General features: G+C 41.7%; 1 protein-coding gene across 1 annotated transcript; it reads left to right on the top strand.

Annotated features, from left to right (window-relative positions):
* Positions 1-335: 335 nt before the first annotated feature.
* Positions 336-8,002, top strand: ptafr (platelet-activating factor receptor). Its single transcript, XM_068007040.1, has 2 exons — positions 336-557; positions 6,155-8,002. The coding sequence occupies exon 2, from the start codon at positions 6,219-6,221 to the stop codon at positions 7,284-7,286; it is 1,068 nt and encodes a 355-aa protein (XP_067863141.1). The 5' UTR covers positions 336-557; positions 6,155-6,218; the 3' UTR covers positions 7,287-8,002.
* Positions 8,003-25,142: the final 17,140 nt, after the last annotated feature.

The raw sequence follows: 25,142 nt of genomic DNA, 5'->3' as shown, positions 1-25,142 counted from the left end.
CTGTGCAAAGTTTACTCATCAACAGGAATTGAAACAAATGATGGGGTTTTTTTATACTTGTGAAATAGGAATTGTTGTCCTTCTGGGAAGGAGATTATGAAAGAATTAAGAGCAGTGCAGCCGTCTTTCGAACACCTCAGTCAGATTCTCCAAAGAGAAAAGTTTATTGTGTTATTTTTGGGTCCTATAAAAATGAGGCTTTGCTGCTACACAGTGTGTTTTATAAAACTAGAGTTTTGATGTAGCAATATCATGGATGTGTCCTTTAATTAAAAAGCCTTTTAAACCACAATAACCCTCCCTGTGACTTCCTCTTCACAGATGTGCATCGTATCATGCAATGAACAAATTGCCCAACCAACTTGTGAACTGCAAGAGAGGAAATAGTGCCTCATACATTACGAATGAACATCAGTTACAATATGTCGCACAGAAATTTGTAATGCTCATTAGAGTCCTCCAAGTACTTTCCTTGGTCAAAATGTTTTAGGATCCCTGAAGACATTGAAGTTAGGAGTTGCTGATTTGTCATTAAAATTGCTGGGCAATTTTGAAGGGTGAGTATTTTCAGTTGTTTGCTGGATAAGAAGGAACATCACTCAGTAGTGGCAATGATAAGGTACACTTGTTTTAGTTAATATTATGTTGATTGAGTGATATTAAAAGTAAAGATCTTTGAAAAATGCAAAAGAATGCAGCCATTCGGGGAAAAATCAGATGCTGTTGTGAGTATTAAAGATAATGTAAATTTTAATCGAGAACTGGATGGTCCATTTTAATGGTCATTTAAATCAAGGTGGTTTTCTATCACTGCTATGTTCTGGCATACGTCGAGCTTTCAGAAGCCACAGTCATGAGAGAGTAAGTGAAACGTCTGTCCAGAGCCGGCGTGTCAAAACACAACAGCAACAGAAAACTCACCTATATTTAAATTACCAGTTCTGATGAACGGTCATCGACCTGAAACGTTAACTCTGTTTCTTTCTCCACAGATCCTGCCTGGCTTGCTGAGTATTTGCAGCATTTTCTGTTTTTATTTTAAATTACTAGTGCCTCATCCAGATGTGTTTTGTTTGAATATTTGAAATGTTACTAGGGAACATAGATGTAATGCAGCAGGAATTAGGGATCTTCAATTAGATGATGGGCGTGTAAAAGTCAAAAATTTAGTGAATGTTTAAAAGTAAATTGTGCTGGGTTAGCTGATCTCAACAGTAATGACACCGCAATAGCCTTAATGCTCCAGGGCTAAGGAAGGAAAAATATCAGTCAAGTTCCCACTCCTGTTCACTAGTCTGTGATTTGGAATGCACTGCCTGAAAGGGCGGTGGCAGCAGGTCAAATAATGATTTTCAAAAGGGAATTGGATATAGACTTGAAAAGGAAAAATTTGCAGGGCTATGGGGAAAGAATGGGGGAGTGGGCCTAATTGGATAGCTCTTTCAAAGAGCCAGCACAGGCGCAATGGGCCGAACGGCCTCCCTCTATGCTGTAAGATTCTATGATTCTATGAAGTGTACATGCTTGGGTATTGGGTGGGGCCAGAATCAGGAAAAGCCTGCTGACACTCACTGTCTTAGACTCATGTATGGTGAGCTGCTAAAGGGCAGCCTTCATCTGTGGAACTGTACCCTAGCATGAGTCAGTGTCAATGGGAGAAGAAGGGAGAAAAGGAAGGAGAACTGTGTGAGAAAAATAAACTTATATGCTTAAGATAATTAAAGTTTTTTATGTTACTAAATTTGCCATTTGTACATCTTGAATATTTAGTTTTAATATGAGTTTTGGTAGACTGCAAGAGCCATTTACACCACAATACTGTCATAGTTGTACTGGAGTAACTTGTCTGGGAGAGGGCTGGTTCTAGTCCACAGGTCTTCAGGACTACAGCTGGGATGCTTTCAGGGTCCCTAGCCCTGTGTCAGTGCGCTCAGCAGCTTCTTAACATCATGGGAATGAACCACATTCGATTGATGCTGCCTTAGGACAGGCTTAGTCAAAGAGGTAGGTTTAAAGGAGCATCTTAAAGGAGAGAGAAGTAGGGAGGTGGAAAAGTTTAGGGAGGGAATTCCAGAACTTAGGGCCTAGGCAGCTGAAGACACGACTGCCAATGGTGGGGCAAAGGAAATCGAGGATGCACAAGAGGCCAGAATTGGAAGAACGCAGAGTTTCTGGAGGGTTGTAGGGCTGGAGGAGGTTATAGTGACAGGGAGGGGCAAAGCCATGGAGGGATTTGAACACAAGGCTGAGAATTTTAAATTTGTGGCGTTGGTGGACTGGGAGCCAATGTGGGTCAGCGAGCACATGGCTAATGGATGAATAGAACTTGGTGCAATTTAGGATACGGGCAGCAGAGTTTTGGATGAGTTCAAGTATACGGAGGGTGGAAGATGGGAGGCCGGCCAGGAGAGCATTAGAATAATTGAGTCTGGAGGTAACAAAGGCATGGATGAGGGTTTCAGCAGCAGATGGGCTGAGGCAGGGGTGGAGATGGGCGATGTCACGGAGGTGGAAGTAGGAGGTCTTGGTGATGGAGTGGATATAAGGTTGAAAGCTCAGCTCAAGGTCAAATAGGATGCCAAGGTTGCAAACAGTCTGGTTCAGCCTCAGACAATGGCCAGGGAAGGGGATGGAATCGATGGCAAGGGAACGGAGATCTTAGGAGCTCTAAGGATGCTGCTGTTCACAATTTTTGGCTTGTGCCAAGTTAACTCTTCCCAAATAGCAAAATTAAGTAGTCAAAAGTGGGGTCACCTAGACGAACCCTCTGACCCATTTGCTTCTTCTAAGGAAGCTTCATTTTAAGCTTCATGTAGAAAAAATGTTTGCACTTATGGGGGAGTCCAAACCTAGAGGTCATAAATATATAATAGTCACTAATAAATCCAATAGGGAATTCAGGAGAAACTTATTTGCCCAAAGAGTGGTAAGAATGTGGAACACGGTACCACAAAGAGTAGTTAGGCAAATAGCATAGATGCATTTAAGGGGAAGCTAGATAAACACATGAGGGAGAAAGGACTAGAAGTGAATTGTGATAGGGTTAAATAAAGAAGGGAGGGAGGAGGCCGTGTAAAGCATAAACGTCAGCATAGACCAGTTGGGCCGAAAGGCCTAATTCTGTGCGGTAGTTTTGATGTAACTCGATGTAATTTAAAAGAAACCTAAGACTTTAATGATTTTACAGCAGTTCAAGCTTCTAATTTTTAGGTTTTATATTCTCTCCTGAATTCAGGTCAAATAATTGGGTTTAATCAGCTGTGAGCAAATAGGCACTTTTCAGGTCAAAAATAAATTGTTAGTTATCAGAAAATGCTGGACTTAATGTGGTTCATTAGTGAAATAGCATTGGGAATAATACTTATTAAATAATAAACACTTACGGCTGACTTCACAAGATTTAACACTAAAATGAATAGATGGCCACCATTAGCCGCATCCTCAGCACCTCCTCCCCCATTGGATGAGTTCAGTGGATTGTACGTGACTGAAGGGGCATTCTGCAATACTGATGACCGTCAGTATGGACAAAGGATGAACTGCTCCCTGTGCCAAACGGAGAACGGCTGCGTGTGTCACACTAGGACTGCAGTGAAAGAAAGAGCTTGCATTTATGTAGCACCTTTCACGACCTCAGGATGTCCCAAAGCCCTTTACAGCCAATGAAGTGCTTTTGAAGTGCAGTCACTGTTATAATGTAGGAATCGCAGCAGCCAATTTGTACACAGCAAGGTCCCACAAACAGCAATGTGATAATGACCAGATAATCTGTTTTTAATGGTGTCGGTTGAGGGATAAATATTGGCCAGGACACCGGGAGAACTCCCCTGCTCATCTTCAAAATAGTAAGGAATCTTACAACACCAGGTTATAGTCCAACAATTTTATTTTAAAATCACAAGCTTTCAGAGATTATCTCCTTCGTCAGGTGAACTACTCACCTGACGAAGGAGATAATCTCCGAAAGCTTGTGATTTTAAAATAAAATTGTTGGACTATAACCTGGTGTTGTAAGATTCCTTACATTTGTCCACCCCAGTCCATCACCGGCATCTCCACATCATGGCTTCAAAATCGTGACATGGGATCTTTTGCATCCACCTGAGAGGGCAGACTGGACTTCGGTTTAACATCTCATCCAAAAGACAGATAAAAAGTGTGCCGACATTGACATTCTGCATTTTAATGATCCTTTGGGAGGGATAGAGGGGGGAGGAGGGGTTAATATTGGATTTGACCCTAAAGTCAGAAGATGTAGTTGTAATGTAGCACAAGAGAAATCCTATTGCCAGTTCCACATGGTCAGTCAAGAAATGATGGTGAGGGAGAAAATACAATATAAATGTTAGGCTAGGGTATGCCTACTACTGCTACTGGATCATGTTTTCAGCTAGGAAATATTCCAGGGATAAAATCAGTATAATACTATCTTTTAGTGGAACTTAAATGAGTGCCCATGTAATGGATGGTGATCTGTGTCGCTGAGCAGTTTTTCAGCTTGATAAAAAGGGTCAAATTACAGAGCAAATATGAAAGGTATTCTTATGCTCCCTCGATGGCCTAGATAATAAAGCCACTGCATGTTGTGCTACTGAACCAGACAGACCTAAAAAGCCCTGAGTTCCATCCCTGCTCTCTGCTGAGATAGTAGCAGGGATGCTACAATTGGCCCCAGGCACCCTGGGGTAATGAGCAGTTAAATCAGCCAGGTTCTGCTCTTGATTTGTGTCATCTTCAAATGTTGATATTGTGTCCCCATACCTGGGGCCAGATCATGAGAACAATGATCCCTTATTCTGGCTCCACAAATTGTTAGCCTGCTTTATTCCACAGGCAACAATGAACTTACAGGACAACAGTTACCATCAGGCTCACTTAATTTAATCAGTACAGCTTGTCTTCATGTAAAAGCAGCAACAATTTGCACTTATATTGTGCCTTTAACATAGAAAAAACTTCTCAAGGTGCTTCACAGAGGCGTAAGGAAAAAATGAACGGCAAGCCAAAGAAGAAGATATTAGGAGGAGCGGTCAAAAGAATGGTCAAAGAGGTGGGTTTTAAGGAGGGTCTGAAAGGAGGAGAGGCTTAGGGAGAGAATTCCAGAGCGTGGGGCATAGGCACTTGAAGGCATGGTCGCCAATGGCAAGGTGAAGGGAGGGAAAGATGCACAAGAGGCCATAGTCAGAGGAACAGAAAGTTGGGGGTGGGGTGGGGGTTGTAGGACTGAAGGAGGTTACAGAGATTGGGAGGGGTCAGGCTGTGAAGAGATTTAAACACAAGGATGAGAATTTTAAATTTGATGCACCAGGAGCCATTTTAGGTCAGTAAAAACAGGAGCAATGGTTGATCGGAACTTGGGTGTGGGATAGGACACGGGTAGCAGAGTTCTGAATAATAATTCAAAATAAGGAGCATGTTGCATTTCCCTTCATTGCTTGAATGAAACAAAATAACTTTTAACTCTCTCCTTCATTCTAACTTTCTTGCAGTCTTTGCTGGACCCGACTGCCCTCGCAGCTTTCTGTTTTTTAAAAAATTCACTGACTGTGTCTCTGTTTTTGTGTTTTTATATCTGTGTTCACAACTCAAGCATATGCTAATCAACTTTTGCTGAGCACCTAGGACCAGGGACCTCTTAAGACAGTGGGTGTGAGGTGTTTATTGATTACTGAGACAGGCTAACAAATTCCTTATTGTTTAGCCTTTAGGGAAAATTAGCATTTTAACCACCTTTCATTAGTGCTTTTTAAAAAAAACTTATATGAATACACTTTGCTTTGAAACATAACCCTGAACAGTAATTCTTTTTACCTCAAATAATTTCTTTGGAAATATCATCAAAATAATCCCAAAATGTGGCATACATGCTCAGTCATTTTAATAAAAACTATGGAGTGAGTATTGACACCGTTCTGTCAGCCAATGAATTGGAGGTGGGGCGGGACTTATGGCAGGACTTACAGCAAACAGAGTCTATTTCACAGCAAACAGAGTCTATTAACTCAGCAAATAGCAAACAGAGTCTATTAAAAACTGAATCTCTTTCTGGTGCAGGTACTTTTGTTGCCCCATTCTGAAAACATCTTTGACACCTGATATATGCATCTTGTGTAATACTTGAAAATGGCCAACCCTTGAATTCTTCTTTTTCCAGATTTCGGCGGTATTCGTAAACCCTTAATGTTTTCTGCAAGATTTGGATTCTACACAGTTCAGTGATGATTTTTCCTGACGGTAACATCACCTTTTCCAATATCATTGGCCTTTCCTACAGCAACAACAGCACCTGCCAGGTTGATGCTGAATTCAGATACATACTGTTCCCAATTGTCTACAGTTTCATCTTCATACTAGGACTCCTGGGAAACTGCTACGTGCTGTGGGTTTTTAAGTATATGACTCCTGCAAGAAGTATCAATGAGATTAAAATCATCATGGTGAATCTGAGCGTGGCTGATCTGCTCTTTATTCTGACCCTCCCCCTTTGGATAGTGTACTACAGCATCAAAGGAGACTGGATATTTTCTGAAATTGCCTGTAGGTTGGTCGGATGTCTTTTTTTTATCAATACCTATTGTTCTATTGTGTTTCTTGCGGTGATTAGTTACAACAGGTACTGTGCTGTGGCGCACCCAATAGAAACAGTTCAGTATAGTTGCAGAAAGCGAGGCATCATTATATCGATAGTCATTTGGTCTGTAATCATCGTCAGTGCACTGCCCTTCCTATTCCAAACAGGAACAAACAAAGTTGGTAATGTTACTCGGTGCTTTGAAGGTTATGACAATGATTCATCCACACCCGTGGTTATCATCCACTTTATCTTGATTGCAGCTTTCTTTGTTGCCTTTCTTATAACTATCAGTTGCAACATATGCATCCTCCGTTTGTTATCTACTCAGCCAGCCCAGCCAAATAAAAGCGAAGTGGTGAAGAAACGGGCTTTCCGCATGGTGTGTGCAGTCATCACTGTTTTCTTCATCTGCTTTGTCCCTCATCATCTGGTACACGGCCCCTGGACCCTCACTGTCCTCGAACTGTGGCGGAAGGAGGACTGTGCGTTTAGACGCGCAGTGAACAACGCCCATCAGATCACGCTGTGTTTGATGGGTTTGAACTGTACACTGGATCCCATCATATACTGCTTCCTGACCAAAAAATTCAGAAAGTTTTTGACCCATCGTCTAAGTAAATGGAAAAGTACTCGGAAGAGCAGTCGGACCATCTCCATTGATGTAAACGGGGAAGGAGAAATGGCTTTACAAAGCATTATCCCCATCAAGTGAAGATGCAGATCGGATGAAATGAATGTTGACTTCTTGGCTTGTATCATTTATCAATTTTTTTTATTTTTATTTTTGGCATCACTGTTGATAAATGTGAACAGCACATTGTTTAATATTATGAGACCATGCCATCAGCGTGGATAAGGTTGAATGATTTTTTTAACGACTTTCAACAACAACAACTTTCATTTATATAGTGCCTTTAATGTTAAATTCCCGAGGCATCTTCCTGAGATGGAGAAAAGGAACAGATGTCAAGCCATGTAGGGACAGATTAGGAGTGATGACTGAAACTGTTTCAAAGATAGAAAGAGAAGTGGAGCGGTGTAGGGGGTTTAGGGAGGGAGTTCCGAACAATAGGACTAACGCGGCTTAAGGCTCTGAGATGAAGGGAGAGCCAGATGCACAAAAGGTCAGAATCAAAGGGCCAATGGGTGCAGGAGGGAATAGGCACTATAAAGCGGAAGAAGTTTACAAAGATAAAGTGGTGTGAGGTGATGGAGGAATTGGAAGTTGAGGATAAGATTTTAAATTCAATACATTGGGAGACAGGAAGCCAAAGTAGGTCAGCGAATGTGACTTAGTTTGGGACAGGATACGAACAGTTGAACAAGTTGGAGTTTGTGCAGGATGGGAGACAAATAAGGAGGACAATGGAGAAATTAAGTCTAGAGATGATATGTGTGGATAAAGGTTTATGTGGTGGTGGGATTGAGGTAGAAGCTGAGGTGGGGGGGGGGGTCCAGGGGGCAATGTTGCAGAGATGGAAGTAGACACTTTTGGTGGTGGATAGAATGTGGGGTTTGAACCTCAGCTCTGAGCTGAACAGAACTCCAAGGACCTCAATTTGTTGCTACAATTGGAATACCCTATCCCACTTCACTAATAATTCAATAGCTGTTTAACATTTGTCTCTCTAATGACTTAGGAGGTAATTGTACTCCCCACTGTAGAACTGAGGCACACAGACCAATAACATCCTAAGATTCCATCTCCAGTTTGTACTGAATAAATTGTTCTCAGCCAGGATAGAAGTAGGGGCACTAGAATAGGTCTCAATGCCCTTGGGTTCAGGAAGGAAAACTCTGTTAAGATTTCTACTTCTGAATGTCAGGTAAGATGAGGATTGGGCCCGGTTATGATGTTCCCCATCAATGGTAAAGTAACTTTTTGATACTCACTGTCTACCATGTATGAAAAATGGCCACTTGAAGAAGGTGCTGAAGGTCCAGAATCCATTGCACCATACCCCCACCAGGAGACAGTCCTTCAGGAGGGGAGGAGGGAGAATGAGAGAGAGAAAACTAAAAGAACTGCGAACTTTTAGAATAGACTGTCGTTTATCATAATGAACATGGACTTGGGTAAAGCATTCTGATAAAGAAATGGACAGATTGATGGTTAAAGAGGCATTGTCTTCATAGAAGAAGTTGTTACATTTTTGGTTCTTTTACCCTTGTAACTTGATATTTTTGGTTTCCGTGTTTCAGACTACTCCCTAGGTGAGCTTTTGCTCCCTTTGGCCTCAAGGTTGTTTTCACTTGCCCTGATAACTCGGTAAAATATTGTAGTGCACCCAAGGTAGTGAACAGAAAATCCTTTTTTATATTTACTGCAGCAACTGGTCCTATCCCATATCTCCATGAGATCCTCCTTGTCTTTGAGAGATATTGGAGTAACACTAACACTAGACCTTATTTTAAGTACCAAACCAATTTATTAGACCGTGAATAAACAAACTAATAATAGCAGAAACATTGCATGTTTACAGTAGTTGTCATTCTGCTAACTCCTCATATAGTAGAAAATATCACATAGCTAAAACTTATGACTGACATGCTTCATTTTTATTCTAGAAGGGTTGGACAAATTTTTGTGGGGGGATAGTGAGAGGAGCCAGAAAAAGTATTTGCTATTTTGTCATTGTGCTATCACACAGTAATATGCTCCATTCCAATGTAACATATGTCTTCATGTCATGTGTTTTTTAACAAATAGAATAGAAAGTTTTCCATGAAGACAGTGCCCCTTTAAAAGGGAATAGAGTAAAGTGAGATTGGCAGCAAGATGCAAGAGAGATGAAAATGATCTGGACAGGAATGAACAGTGACATAAATGATAAAGAGATGGGGTAATTGTTATCTTCTCATGTTCAATGAAGAGGCGGGGTCTCCGCCAAAGGTTAAAAGTTATACCAATACTTTTCCTCAACTATAATCCTAAGAAATAGAAACATATTTCCTTGGATACATAGAAGGGATCCCACCAAAGAAACTGACGATTTTAGAATCTTTGTCCTGATTGAAGGTAGCTTTGCTGCAGTCAACAGTCCTTCTTTGCAGAACAAATGTAAAGACTCGAGTATATTTGTAATAAATTCAAGCAAAAGAATCATAGAATCATAGAAATTTACAGCACAGAAGGAGGCCATTCGGCCCATTGTGTCTGTGCCGCCTGAAAAAGAGCTATCCAGCCTAATCCCACTTTCCAGCTCTTGGTTGCAATGTAGCGTGCCCATGTATTTCTCAGCAGATGAACATTTGCACTCTGTGAGCTGTGAGTTTGAATTTCAGCCTATACATATATAGCTGATCTCCCGTGGTTCTGAAGCCCAGTTGTGATATTCAGCTGGTAATCTTGCCTTCCCTTTAAGGCCAAGGCTGATGAACTCCTTCTGGCATTGGGATCTAAATAGGCACATTGTGAGATCAATTAGAGGCTAATTACTGTTGTTGTTGCTGGAAGTTTCTCAGCTGCTTAGTTCCTCTCTTTGGGGAAAGACTAGATTATTTTAAGGTGAGAAAATGATTGATTTTCTTTCTCATTTTGTACTTTAAAAAAAAATGTTCAGTTATGTTTTGTGATTTTATACAAGATTTTATACAAGAATACAAAATAGCTGCCATTATTTTTTGAGCTTTGCTGGTTCTCACTTAAGCAGCTGGGTGTAGTTTTAGAGTACAACAAAATGGTTTATCTTGGCAGGAGAGAGAAATGGCAGGACCAATTCTTGTCCATAGAAGTATGGTAATTATGAAGTGACTCTGATGACAGGTGGTGAAGCCTATGTCTTACTTCCTCTCCACAAAATAAGGAAGAATATTGGTAGGAGTGTGGAGTCTTTAACTGGAATGCACTGCCTGAAAGAGCGGTGGAAGCAAATTTAATCATAACTTTCAAAAGGCAATTGGATATATACTTGAAGAGGAAAAATCTGTAAGGCTATGGGGAAAGAGCAGGAGAGTGGGACTAATTGGATAGCATTTTCAAAGAACTGACACAGGCACGATGGGCTGAATGGCCTCCTATGAGATCTATTTCCTACTATTGATCATGTCCTGCAGTATTAGAGCTGGAGCTGTGAAGATATATTTTTATTTTCTCTTCTGGATAGAAATTCAGGTTATTAAAAAATAATCTGTGTGAGGGAAAGTTTATTGTAATTGCCATAGAATTCATATTGCTTGAGAATGATTTTTAAGCTTTCCTAGTCATTCGGTAGATATTTCTGCTTGACCCATTGGATGTACAGTAGAATTTTTTTTTGGTGATCATGGGGACTGAACACCTGAATTGGACTCCCAAACCCCAATTTCATTGCAGACAATTACTTCATATACCATTTGTACCAATCAGCTTTTGTTTGTCTTTCCCCTGTGTTTTGCACATGGAAACTTCTGAGGTGATTAACTTCCAACCCTGTCATTAAGCATAGCTGCAAACTGTGAACTAGCTTCAGAGTTGTAAACAATTTTACAACACCAAGTTATAGTCCAGCAATTTTATTTTAAAGTGGCATCGTTTAAGGTGCTATTATGCTGCTTCCCCACTGTGGTGTAGTATGACTCTCCTCACAACAAACGTATGGGTGGAATAAGACCACCTTTGTTTAACTGGTTTTATTTGTAATTTGTGATTTTGTTCATAAACATTTCTACAAAGTGATTTTTTTTTAGTTGCAGTTACTGTGAAGAGAAATTGAAAACAAACAGCAAGGCAGAGAATTAAATTCACTAAAATTTTTTTTGGGAGGTTTAAAAGACCCGCGTGCTTTATTGCTCAAAATAGATATGATATTCCTTATTAAAATGTTATTTTGAAGTTTTACTTTGAGCTGATGCTGCCTCACTGTCTTCTGTCGCTACGTCAGGTTTAGAGGCAGATATGGTACTGAACCATATCATGTCATGTCAGGTCAATTGAGCTGGCTGTGGTGTAAGTCTCATAAGTTTCTATTCTTATGGACTCCTGTAATTTAACTTTGAAAGTTGCAGGAGCCGGGAAGATGCTGGTTTCTGAGCTAGTGAACGAGCTCAAAAGACATTCAACATGAAATTGTTTCTTTTTAATTCGAACTGTGTAAACTTTCACTGTTTTAACTTCCATCAATGAAGCAAGGTGCTGAGTGAGAAGGGGTTCAGGGCTGATTCACTGTCTCTAGTTATCAGTGGTCTGATTAATCAGAGCCTCGGAGAGCATTTCTTTCATGATCAGAGATTTCTGACCTAATCGGAATTCAGACCGGAATTCCTCTGTGTGTAGGTAAACAAAATGACACGAATAGTCCAGTAAAACAATGTTTCTTTAATTTTACAGACAAAGGTGAGGAGTGCACCACTGTAAAATGTTACTGCATTGCTGTTTGTGGGAGCTTGCTGTGTACAATTTATCTGCTATGATTCCCTAAATTACAACAATGACGACTTCAAAAAAGGTCTCACAAACAGCAATGAGATAAATTACTGATTAATCTGTTTTAGTGGTGATAGCGAGGGAAAATGTTGGAGAACTGCATGATTTTACATCAACTTGAACAGTCAGATGGGGCCTCAGAAAATACAGCACTCCTGCAGTATGGCATTGAAGTGTAATCCTATATTATGTGCTCAAGTTTCTGGAGAATGACTTGAAGCCATGCTCTTCTGACTCAGAAAGGAGAGTGCTGCCATTGAGCCAAGCTGACGCTTCTACATCTCGACCTTGTGCATCATCCCAAATTAACTGATAATGGTGATACTGTAAATGAAAATAAGGAAATGGTGGCTATGTTAAATAATTACTTTGTGTCAATATTTACAGTAGAGGAAAAGAATAGTATTCCCGACACCCCAAGGAAACTAATTTTGAATCAGGGATAGCAACTCACCATAATTAATGTAAACAAATTAACTAATGAAAATAATGGCACTAAAGAGTAACAAATCCCCAGGACCAGATGGTTTCCATTCCAGGATTTTAAAGGAAATTGGTGAGAACATTGCAGAAGCCCTAACTATAATCTTCCAAAGTTCTCTCGATTCAGGAACCATTCCTTTAGATTGGAAAATTGCACGTCACTCCGCTATTGAAGAAAGGTGAGAGGGGAAAAAAGGGAATTATGGATCAGTTAGCCTAATATCTGTTGTCGGGAAATTACTAGAGTCTATAATTAAGGATAGAGTGACTGAACACCTTGAAAATGTTCAGCTAATCAGAGAGAGCCAGCATGGTTTTGATAAGGGTAGGTCGTGCCTGAAGAATCTAATTGAATTTTTTTTGAAGAGGTGACTAAAGTAGTGGATGGGGGAATGTCTATGGATGTTGTTTCTATGGACTTCCAGAAGAGACTGTTAACTAAAGTTAAAACTCATGGAATTGAGAGCAAATTACTGACCTGGTTAGGAAATTGCCTGAGCACCAGTAGACCGAGAGTAGGGATAATGGGCAGGTACTCAAATTGGCAGGATGTGACTAGTGGTGTCCCACGGGGATCTGCGTTGGGGCCTCAGCTATTTACTGTATTTATTGATGACTTAGATGACAGGATAGAGAGCCACATATCCAAGTTTGCCGATGACACAAAGATAGGCAGCATTGTAAGCAATGTAGATGGAAGCATAAAATTACAGAGATATTAATAGATTAAGTGAATGGGCAAAACTGTGGCAAATGGATTTCAGTGTAGGCAAGTGTGAGGTCGTCCACTTTGGATCTAAAAAGGATAGATCAGAGTACTTTCCAAATGGTGAAAAGCTCGAAATGGTAGAGGTCCAAAGAGCCTTAAGGATCCATGTACATAGATCATTAAAATGTCATGGACAGGTACAGAAAATAATCAAAAAGGATAATGGAATGTTGGCCTTTATATCTTGAGCACGAGAATACAAGGGGGTAGAAGTTATGCTACAACTATACAAAGCCCTGGCTAGACCACACCTAAAGTACTATGTTCAGTTCTGGGCACTGCACCCTAGGAAAGGTATATTGGCCTTGGAGGGAGTGCAGCATAGATTTACTAGAATGATACCTGGACTCCAAGGGTTAAATTATAAGAAGAGATTATACAAATTACGGTTGTATTCCATGGAATTTAGAAGATTAAGGGATGATTTGATCGAAGTTTTCAAGATATTAATGGGAACTGATAGAGTAGCTAGAGACAAACTATTTCTGCTGGTTGGTGAGTCTAGGACTAGGGGATATAGCCTAAAAATTAGAGCCAGGACTTTCAGGAGTGAAGTTAGGAAACACTTCTACACACAAAGGATGGTAGAAGTTTGGATCTCTCTTCCGCAAATGGAAGTTGATGCTGGCTCAATTGTTAATTTTAAATTTGAGATTGATAGATTTTTGTTAACCAAAGGTATTAAGGGATATGGGGCTAAGGCAGGTATTTGGAGTTAGGTCACAGATCAGCCATGACTTCGCTGAATGGCAGAACAGGCTTGAGGGGCTAAATGGCCTACTTACGTTCCAATGGGCTTATGTTCCTAACTCTTTGTCATTTGTGTCAAATGTTAGATATTGTGGCCATAAGGGGACACATCAAGTTACACATTTCTGCACCTTAACAGCAGAATAATACATCATGTGCTACATGGTTTAATGCTCTTGCCCATATAAAATAGGATTTCTTCCAACTTACTGTGAATGGTGTTACAATATGGGAGATATCGAGCTACTCACAAAGATTCAAATTAGAAAATAATCCATATGGAAAACCTCAGCTGTACCTACATAAAATTCTGAAATGTTTGATAAGGTTGAGGTAGGACACAGTACCAGCAAGAAGTACTGGAAGCTGCATTAGGTGGCAGACCCACTGAGCAAACATTAGTTATTTTTACTGCAGCTGTTTGTAAGCTAAGGCCTGTGGTAGTGATGAGATTTCCTGTTCAGTCTGATTCTCTGACATTTTCACTGCTCACGAGACAGGCCATCGGCATTACCATCGCCGAATCCCCCACCATCAACATCCTGGGGTTCACCATTGACCAGAAACTTAACTGGACCAGCCATATAAATACTGTGGCTACAAGAGCAGATCAGAGGCTGGGTATTCTGCGGTGAGTGACTCACCTCCTGCCTTTCTACCATCTACAAGGCACAAGTCAGGAGTGTGATGGAATACTCTCCACTTGCTTGGATGAGTGCAGCTCCAACAACACTCAAGAAGCTCGATACCATCCAGGACAAAGCAGCCTGCTTGATTGGCACCCCATTCACCACCCTAAATATTCACTCCCTTCACCACCGGCGCACTGTGGCTGCAGTGTGTACCATCCACAGGATGCACTGCAGCAACTTGCCAAGGCTTCTTCGACAGCACCTCCCAAACCCGCGACCTCTACCACCTAGAAGGACAAGAGCAGCAGGCACATGGGAACAACACCACCTGCATGTTCCCCTCCAAGTCACACACCATCCTGACTTGGAAATATATCGCTGTTCCTTCATCGTCGCTGGGTCAAAATCCTGGAACTCCCTTCCTAACAGCACTGTGGGAGAACCTTCACCACACGGACTGCAGCGGTTCAAGAAAGCAGCTCACCACCACCTTCTCAAGGGCAATTAGGGATGGGCAATAAATGCTGGCCTCGCCAGTGACGCCTACATCCCATGAACGAAGTAAAAAAAAAAGACCAATTGCTAGTAATCCTGTTAGACACTCTGTATAAATGTTAAGAATATTCCTAAAGTGGTTTCTTCTATTTGTGCTAAACTTTGCTAAACATACTCACTCACACGCAGGTCCTGGTTAGCCAACTGATTTTCCCCTGCCTATCCAGGGAACACGATAGCCAATTATAGCACCCTTGCCTGCCTTGGTTGGGATCAGTTAACATGGCACAGACTAGGGTTCAAACCTGAGATCTTTCTGGTTTGTATGGCACAGTACTACACCAAGCACTGTATGCAGCTACTAAATCACTTGAGAACACTAAATTGCCTTTCAAGTTGAAAATCCTATTGGGACCATTTCACAATTATGTTATTGGATCGTTTTAAAGATCTGTAGTTGTTTAAATTTACTTTCAGTAGAACTTTAGTTGCTTAAACTTTCTATGGGAAACCTTTAAGAACATGATGACTTTAGATCAGAAAGCTGATGTACTGCACTGAGGCACTAATATACTGCGCTGTGGAATGATTGGGTTAGAGTTCATGCAGGTGATTACCAATACAGTGAGTCGTTGGATCGCAGCAATGCCAAGCAAAGAGATAGCAATGGAAGCACTGAAAAATTGAAGGGCCTGTCATCATGGGCTGCTCTTGAACATCTTCTAGAGGGAACCAACACAAAGAGGTAACCTACGTGATCTTGTCTGCACAAACCTACATGTTGCAGACACTTCTGTCCATTATAACATTGGTAGAAGTGAACACTGCACAGTTCCTGGAAAGACAAAGTCTCGTCTCCACATGAGGACATCCTCCATCGTTTGGTGTGGCACTACCACCGTGCTAAGTAGGACAGACAAAGGACAGATCTAGCAGCCCAAAATGGGACATCCAAAAGGCGACCACAATCTGTAACATCCCTCACTCCTTGATCACTCTCAGATTAGGAGACCAACCCTGGTTCAATTAAGAGTGTAGAAGGAGATGCCAGGAGCAGCGCTAGGCATACCTTAGAATGAGGTTATGAACCTAGTGAAGCTACCTGCATGCTAAATAACAAAATCAGCAGGCTATAGAAAGAGCTAAGTGGTCCCACAACCAACAGATGAGAGCAAAGCTCTGTAGCCCTACTATATCCAGTCAAATACGATAGTGGATAAGCAGGTAACCAATAGGAGGAGAAAGCTCCACGAACATCCCTATCCTCAACCATAGCGGAGCCCAGCATGTCAGTGCAAGAGACAATTCTGAAGTGTTTGCAAGCGTCTCCCACCAAAAGTGCCGAGTGGATGATCCTATTCAGCCTCCTCCCGAGGTCCCCACCATCATGGATGCCAATGTCCAACCAATTTGATTCACTCCATGTGAGACTAAAAAGTGGCTAAGTGCATTGGACACAGCAAAAGCTATGTTCTGACAACATCCTGGCTGTAGTGCTGAAGACCTGTGTATTACAGCTAGCCGATCCCCAAGCCAAGCTGTTCCACTACAGCGACCACACGGGTATTTACTGGACAATGTGGAAGATTGTTGTGGGAGAGACCAAAACGAGGGGCCATAAATATAAGATTGTCACTAATAAATGCAATAGGGAATTCTGGAGAAACTTTTTTACCCAGAGAGTGTTTAGAATGTGGAACTCGCCACCGCAAGGAGTGGTTGATGTGAATAGCATAGATACATTTAAGGGGCAACCAGATAAACAGATGAGGGAGAAAGGAATAGAAGTTTCTGCTGATGGTTAGATGAAGAGAGGTGGGAGGAGGCTCGTGTGGAGTATAAACACCGGCATAGACCAGTTGGGCCGAATGGCCTGTTTCTGTGCTATACATTCTATGTAATTGCCCAGGCATATCTTATCCACAAAAAAACAGGATAATTCAAACCCAGCCAATTACCACCCTAACTTCTTCCTCCCAATCATTAGTAAATTGATGGAGTCATTGATAGTGCCATCAAGCAACATCTACTCACCTATTACCTGCTCACCGACACTCAGTTCAGGTTCACCTCCAACCAAGTGGCTCCAGGTCTCTTCACAGCTTTGATCCAGATATGGACACAAAAGTCGAATGTCAAAGGAGAGGTGACAGTAGCTGCCATCAATATCAAAGCAGAATTCCCGTGGCTGGAGTCATACCTGACACAAAGGAAGCTGGTTGTGGTTGTTGGAAGCCAGTCATTAAAGCCCCAGGACATCACTGAAGGAACCAAGCATCTTCAGCTGCTTCATTAATAACCTTCCCTCTGTCATAAGGTCAGGAGTGGGACTGTTCACTAATAATTCCAGTGTTCAGCTCCATTCACAACTCCTCTAATAAAGACACAGCTCATGCCAGCCTACAGCAGGACCTGGATAACATCCAGGCTTGGGCTGACAAGTGGCAGGTAGCATTTGTCCCATATACATTGCCAGGTAATGTCCATCTTGAACAAGCGAAAGCCTAGCCACCTCACCTGATCTTCAACAGCACCACCATTGCTGAGTCTCCCACCATCAACATCTCAGGGGTGACCACTGACCAGAAGCTAAACTAGGCTAGCCATACCAACACCATGGCTACTAAAGCAGGACAGAGGCTCGGTACTCTGTGACCAGGGCTCACCACCTGACCCCTCATAGCCTCTCCACCATCTACTAGGCTCAGGTTAAGAGTGTGATGGAATACGCGCTACTCACTTGGATGGTGCAATCGCAACAATACTCAAGAAGCTCAAAACTATCCAGGTCAGAGCAGTTCACTTGATTGTGCCCCTGCCACTGGACTCAATATCCACCCCGGAGCACTGCGGCTGCAATATGTATGATCTACAGGATGCACTGCAACATTCCAACAAGATTACTTTGATAGCGCCTCTCTCCCCTGTGACCTCTTCCACCAAGAAGGACATTAGCAGCAGTGTCACGGAAACACCATCACCTCCAAGTTCCCCTACAAGTCACACACCATCCTGGCCTGCACATAATAAGAGGAAGAATAAGGGGGCCACATACAGCTTGGATAATAAGAGTCTAAATGGGGTAGAGGAGCAGAGGAATCTGGGGATACAGATGCACAAATCGCTAAAAGTAACGATGCAGGTTAATAAAGCCTTAAAAAAAAGCAAACTAAGCACTGGGGTTGATTGCTAGAGGGATAGAATTGAACAGCAGAAAAGTTATGTTTAACTTGTATAGAACCTTGGTTAGCCCACACTTGGAGTACTGTGCACAGTTCTGGTGTCCATATTATAAAAAGGATATGGAGCACTGGAGAAGATACAAAAAAGATTTACTAGGATCATACTAGAACTGAGAGATTATACTTATCTGGAAAGATTGAGCAGGCTGGGGCTCTTTTCTCTGGAAAAGAGAAGACTGAGGGGTGACCTGATTGAGGCCTTTAAGATTTACTGTGACTTTGGCAGCATCTCCTTCCTTGGTAAAGACAGATGGAAAGTACTCATTTAGTACCTCAGCCATGCCCTCTGCCTCAATGTATAGATCTCCTTTTTGGTCCCTAATCAGCCCCAGCCCTCCTCTTATTACCTGTTTACTATTTATATGCCGAGAGAAGACTTTTGGATTCCCTTTTATGTTAGCTGTCATCTATTCTCATACTCTCTCTGCCCCTCTTAATTCCTTTTTCACTTCTCCGCACTTTCTATGTTCAGCCTGGTTCTCACTTGTATTATCAACCTGACATCTATCATTTGCTCCCTTTTTCTGCTTCATCTTACTCTCTATCTCTTTCGTCATCCAGGGAGCTTTGGATTTGGTTGCCGTACCTTTCCCGCTCATGGGAATGTACCTAGACTGTACCCGACCCATCTCTTTAAAGACTGCCCATGGTTCGATCACAGGTTTGCCTGCCAATCTTTGATTCCAATTTACCAGGGCCAGATCCATTCTCAGCCCACTGAAATTGGCTCTCCTCCAATTAAGCATTTTTACTCAAGATTGCTCCTTGTCCTTTTCCCTATCTAATCTAAACCTTATGATACTATAATCAGTGTTCCCTAAATGTTTCCCCACTGACACATGCTCCACTTGACCCACCTTGTTCCCCAGAACCAGATCCAGCAATGCCTCTTTCCTCATTGGGCCGGAAACATACTGATCAAGAAAGTTCTCCAGAACACACTTCAAAAATTCCTCCTCTTTGCCCTCGCTATGGAACTCACTACCACATGGAGTAGTTGAGGCAAATAGCATAGATGCACTTAAGGGGAAGCTAGATAAACACATGAGGGAGAAAGGAATTGAAGGATAAGTTGATAGGGTGAGATGAAATAGGGAGGGAGGAGGCTTGTGTGGAGCGTAAAAAAAGCAGCTTGGACCTGTTGGGCCGAATGGCCTGTTTCTGTGCTGTACATTCTATGTAATTCATAGAATCATAGAATGGTTACAGCACAGAAGGAGGCCATTTGACCTGTCAAGCCCATGCCTGCTCGCTGCAAGAGCAATCCAGTTAGTCCCACTACACCGCCCTTTCCCCATAGCCCTGCAAATTTTTTCACTTCAAGTACTTATCCAATTGCCTTTTGAAAGCCGCATGAATTTCATGTAATTTGTGTTGTGGTTCCTTCATTGTCACTGGGTTAATATCCTGGAATTTCCTATCAAACACCATCATGAGAGTATCATCACCACAAGGACTTTAGCAGTTCAAGAAGAAGATACACCACCTTCTCAGGGCAACTAGGGATGGGCAATAAATGCATCAATGTTGGTGAACATTTTTTTAAAAAAAGGACTCCTTTTGTGCTGAGTTCAAGTACACTAATTATTCCCTGAAACCAGTACTGTGAAGTGATTGTGTGTACCAGGCCATTCGTGTTGCATCTAAGGTAATAGGATTATGAGAGATCAAAATTTGAAACAGGCCTTTCAACCTAGGGCTAACTTTCAAGAAGCTGTAACTCTCGGAATTCCAACTTTTCCACAGGACATATAGGGTTTCTGACAGAACTTTCCAAGAGTTGCAAGAAAAAACAATTATTTTTCCATAGATACATCTTCTATACTTTCATAAGAAATAGGAGCAGGAGTAGGCCATGTGGCCCCACAAGCCTGTCCGCCATTCAGCAAGATCATGGCTGATCTTCGACCTCAACTCCGCTTTCCCGCCCAATCCCCATATCCCTTAGAGTCCAAATATCTATCGATCTTAGCCTTGAATATACTCAACAATAGAGCATCCACAACCCTCTGAGTGAAGAAATTTCTCCTCATCTCAGTCCTAAGTGGCCAACCCCTTATCCTGTCACATGTCTTATTCTGGTCTCAAGGCAGTGGCTTCCAAGCATTGTTCTCCACATTTAGAATTATTGTCAAGAGTCCATCTCCATAGGTCTGCAGCCACACAGGACTAGCTCCACGCTTTTATCTTATGCAACAAAACTATCTTGATCCAACAGCACATTTGTAGAGCTACAATTTCATGTATCTATGATGCCATCAGTTCCCTGCAGGTTGGGTTATTTATATTTAGGAGTGCAGTCAACAGAAGGAGATCGGGTGTCTGATGCGGTCATGTAAAAGCACCAATGTGGTTCCTTGGCAACCAGTCTCCAAGCAGGTAGATTATAACAACTCCTGAAGTTATCCTTGTCCAGTCCATCATATCCTCTAGCCTTTCTTTCCCTGCCTGTTGATTTATTACCCTTCAACTTTTCCAGATAGTAACAATCCCGATAAACTTTCCCTGTGAATCCCAAATAATGTGCACACCATATTTTTTTTTCTCGCTTCATAATCAGCCTTCATTGCTTCTCTCTTTTTCCTGGGCCCATTCAGGAATCTGCTCAAATACATAATAATTTATCAAAAGGAAAAGAACTGTAACAAAGTCTTAAGACAACATTCTCAACAAAGATGTAAGCACCGCCATGAACTCTCGTAAAATTATATTGCACCATTCATTATACTTTATTTTTCACTTTTATGTTACAAAAGACAGAGTTTATACTAGCCACTAACCACTGGGGTGTGCTATTGATGTTATGAAAATTGTAACATGATATTGTTATGACATTCCTTTCATACCATACAGTATTTTATTGTTGTAACAGGAAATCAGTAAGCTTGAAATAATGTCAATTAATTAATGGTTACGGTCATATTACAGATATTGTGCAATTTAATAGTTTTCAAATTCTCTCATAGCTCTTTCCACATGTAGAACTGTATTTCTGTTATTTTCTTTTCTCACTTCCACTGTACAAATTAAAACCAGTCTAATTTCTGTAAATCTAAGACAATGGGTCTGTATCTGTTTGAAACTAAACTGCCAGTCAGCATAATGTCATCTTAAAAGTGCCACAGGAAGACCAATGTTTCACAGTTCTGCAATACTTTAGGTTAATTTTTTTTTATCAGAACTTGTGAAATACATCTTACTAATCACATTCTTCACTGTGAGGTATGAGGAGAAATTATATCATTGAGGTAAAATATGTCATATAATTTATGTCACACTTTTATGAGCTCCTGTGTGGTAGATAGGGGCAGACTTGTTTATCAATTGTAGATATAGGGAGAGAAGTTGTTAACAGTAACCTGCAATATATGGTTGAAGTATTTATTCTGCCTTGAAGCTAATCATCCCTTCTTCACCACCTCTTGTGCAGACTCCTGTCTTTCAGCAATTCTGAAGAACAATAATATTTGCTCATGTTCCAACCTTTACATTACAGTGTTGAGAGTCGCAGAATTACTATTTTGTGACTGTTTTGACCATTGAAGGGGAATGCAAGAGATGCCTGAGTTGACAGAGGAGTATAAGGGAGAGAGCAGACTGGAAACCCTTAGTATTGCAAGGGAAGGAGCAGTAGGAAGGTTTAGGAAGCCGAAGATAAACAAGGCCTTAGGCTCCGATAATTTCTATCTAAAAGTGCTGGTGGACTTGAACGAAGCGATGGCAAATCTCCTCACCAATATCTTTCACAGCACATTGGAATTGGTAATTATCCTAATAAATTGGAAAGTAGCATATATGATCCCCCATCTTTTTTTTAAAAAAAATAGGGACACAGGATGAACCCTCCAATTACAGACTTGTAAGTCTTACCTCAATTGTGTGGAAAATATTTGAGACTTTGATGAGGAATAACATAAGGAATCATCTGGAAGGACATTGTAAGAACTAAAGAGCCACCATGAGTTCAGAAGGGCAGTTAATATCCGACCAGTTTAATGGATTTCTTTAAGGAGGTTAAAATCGTCACATCCAGTTAAATATTGTTGAAATATAGTCACTGTTACTATGTAGATAAATGCAAAAGGTGGATAAGGATGAGGCAGTGCAAGTTATTGTTCTGAATTTTAGGAAGGTATTTGACACTGTCCCATTTAATAGACTGATTCACAGGGTTCCTATGGAATAGATGGTAAAGTATTGGGCTGGACTGATGAGTGGCTGAAAGGTGTATTGGTGCATGGGAGGGCGACAGAGTTGAAAAAAAGAAAGCACAGACTTGCATTTATATAGTGCCTTTCACAGCCTCCCAAAGCACTTCACTGCCACTTTTATACTTTTAAAATATAATCACTGTTGTAATGTAGGGAAATGCAGTAGCAAGGTCCCATAAACAGCAATGAGATAAATGACCAGATATTCTATCTTGGTGGTGTTGGTTGAAAGATAAATGTTAACCAGAGCAGTGGGAGAAATGCCTTCTCCTCTTCAAATAGTGCCATGGGATCTTTTTATCCACTGGAGACAGAAGACAGGCCAAAAGTTTAACATCTCATCTGAAAGGCGCCACCTCTGACAGGGCTGCAGAACTCAGTACTGCACGAAAGCATCAGCCTAGATTAGTTACTCAAGTCTCCAGAATGGGGCTTTAACCCATAACCTTCAGAATCACAGGTGAAAGTGCTACCACTGAGCCAAGGCAGACAGTGACCAATATAGTCTGACAGGGTTTGGTATTTGGGCCTCTGTTGTTGCTAATATTATAAATGATTCAGAGGATGGCATATTGTCTAAGGTCTCTAAGTTTTTAGATGTTAGCAAATTGGGTGTAATGGCCAATATTACAGGGAAGAGGTAGAATTATTGGAAGGAGTTCAGAGGAGGACTCCAAGGCTGATTCCTGAACTTCGAGGGCTGAGTTAAGGAGCGAATGTTACTTGCCAGTTATCAGCCCAAGCCTGGATGTTGTCCAGGTCTTGCTGCATGCGGGCACAGACTGCTTCATTATCTGAGGGGTTGCGAATGGAACTGATGTGCAATCATCAGCGAACATCCCCATTTCTGACCTTATGATGGAGGGAAGGTCACTGATGAAGCAGCTGAAGATGGTTGGGCCTCGGACACTGTCCTGAGGAACTCCTGCAGCAATGCCCTGGGGCTGAGATGATTGGCCTCCAACAACCACTACCTTTGTGCTAGGTATGACTCCAGCCACTGGAGAGTTTTCCCCCTGATTCCCATTGACTTCAATTTTACTGGGGCTCCTCGGTGCCACACTCAGTCAAATGCTGCTTTGATGTCAAGGGCAGTTACTCTCACCTCACCTCTGAAATTCAGCTCTTTTGTCCATGTTTGGACCAAGGCTGTAATGAGGTCTGGAGCCGAGTGGTCCTGGTGGAACCCAAACTGAGCATTGGTGAGCAGGTTATTGGTGAGTAAGTGCCGCTTGATAGCACTGTCGACGACACCTTCCATCACTTTGCTGATGATTGAGAGTAGACTGATGGGGCAGTATTTGGCCGGATTGGATTTGTCCTGCTTTTTGTGGACAGGACATACCTGGGCAATTTTCCACATTGTCGGATAGATGCCAGTGTTGTAGCTGTACTAGAACAGCTTGGCTGGAGGCAGCTAGTTCTGGAGCACAAGTCTTCAGCACTACAGCAGGGATGTTGTCAGGGCCCATAGCCTTTGCTGTATCCAATGCATTTAACCGTTTCTTGATCTCACGTGGAGTGAATCAAATTGGCTGAAGACTGGCTTCTGTGATGGTGGGGATATCGGGAGGAGGCCGAGATGGATCATCCACTCGGCACTTCTGGCTGAAGATGGTTGCAAACGCTTCAGCCTTGTCTTTTGCACTCACGTGCTGGACTCTGCCATCATTGAGGATGGGGATGTTTACAGAGCCTCCTCCTCCCGTTAGTTATTTAATTGTCCACCACCGTTCTCGACTGGATGTGGCAGGACTGCAGAGCTTTGATCTGATCCGTTGGTTGTGGAATCACTTAGCTCTGTCTATAGCATGTTGCTTCCGCTGTTTAGCATGCATGTCGTCCTGAGTTGTAGCTTCAGGTTTCTGTGAGAATGTGTTATGGAGAAAAGTAAGTATTCTTTGTTGTTACTACAAATATTTATTTCTCCCCTTGACTGAAAGAAATTATTACTCTAAAAAGTAGTCTTATTGTTAAAGGCTAAGATTATCGTTATTTCTTTGGAGGAAATGGGTGTATAAATGTAAGAGGTGACAGTCTTACGTAGCCAATATTGTGCAAGTATTGTACAAATAGTACTCATCAAAGATTGGGGAAGTGCTTACCCTTTCACTTCTATAATATGAGGAGCCTGCTCCTTCTCTGTTCTGGTTTAAATTCCAGTTTGGTGAAAGCTGGAATTACTCTTTGTAACAATGGAAAGCCCTTTCCCCAGAGTAGAGCCTGTCTTACATGTAGAAAGTTTAAATTTGATTTTATCGATAAGAGATTTACAAACTAGCTACTTTTCGTAGCTAGCGAGCAGAGAGATATTTTCTGACTTTGTGGGCTGTTGTGGTTTAGTGACGCCAGTGAGTTGCAGAAATGAAACAGGCGGTGTTACTGTATTTAGTAATGTATTGTGGGAAAGGATGTGATTTGGCACAGGTTGTAAAAATCAGTTGGATTTAGCTCTGAATCAGAAAGTGGGTTGCAGCTGCAATTCCTATTTAATATGATTTCACTCCTTACAAGTCGTGTTAGCAACTGTTGGATCAGTGAAGAGAGGATAGGCGATAGCTTCAAAGTTGCCATATATGGAA

Source organism: Heptranchias perlo, chromosome 26, assembly GCF_035084215.1.
Source record: "Heptranchias perlo isolate sHepPer1 chromosome 26, sHepPer1.hap1, whole genome shotgun sequence".
Classification (NCBI taxonomy): Eukaryota; Metazoa; Chordata; class Chondrichthyes; order Hexanchiformes; family Hexanchidae; genus Heptranchias; species Heptranchias perlo.
Note: the sequence above shows the minus strand (reverse complement) of the source record. Positions and strands in the feature narration are given on the sequence as shown.

Bases quoted from the DNA above. Each gene is read 5' to 3' on its own strand.
- ptafr (XM_068007040.1), top strand. From the start codon at position 6,219: ATGATTTTTCCTGACGGTAACATCACCTTTTCCAATATCATTGGCCTT.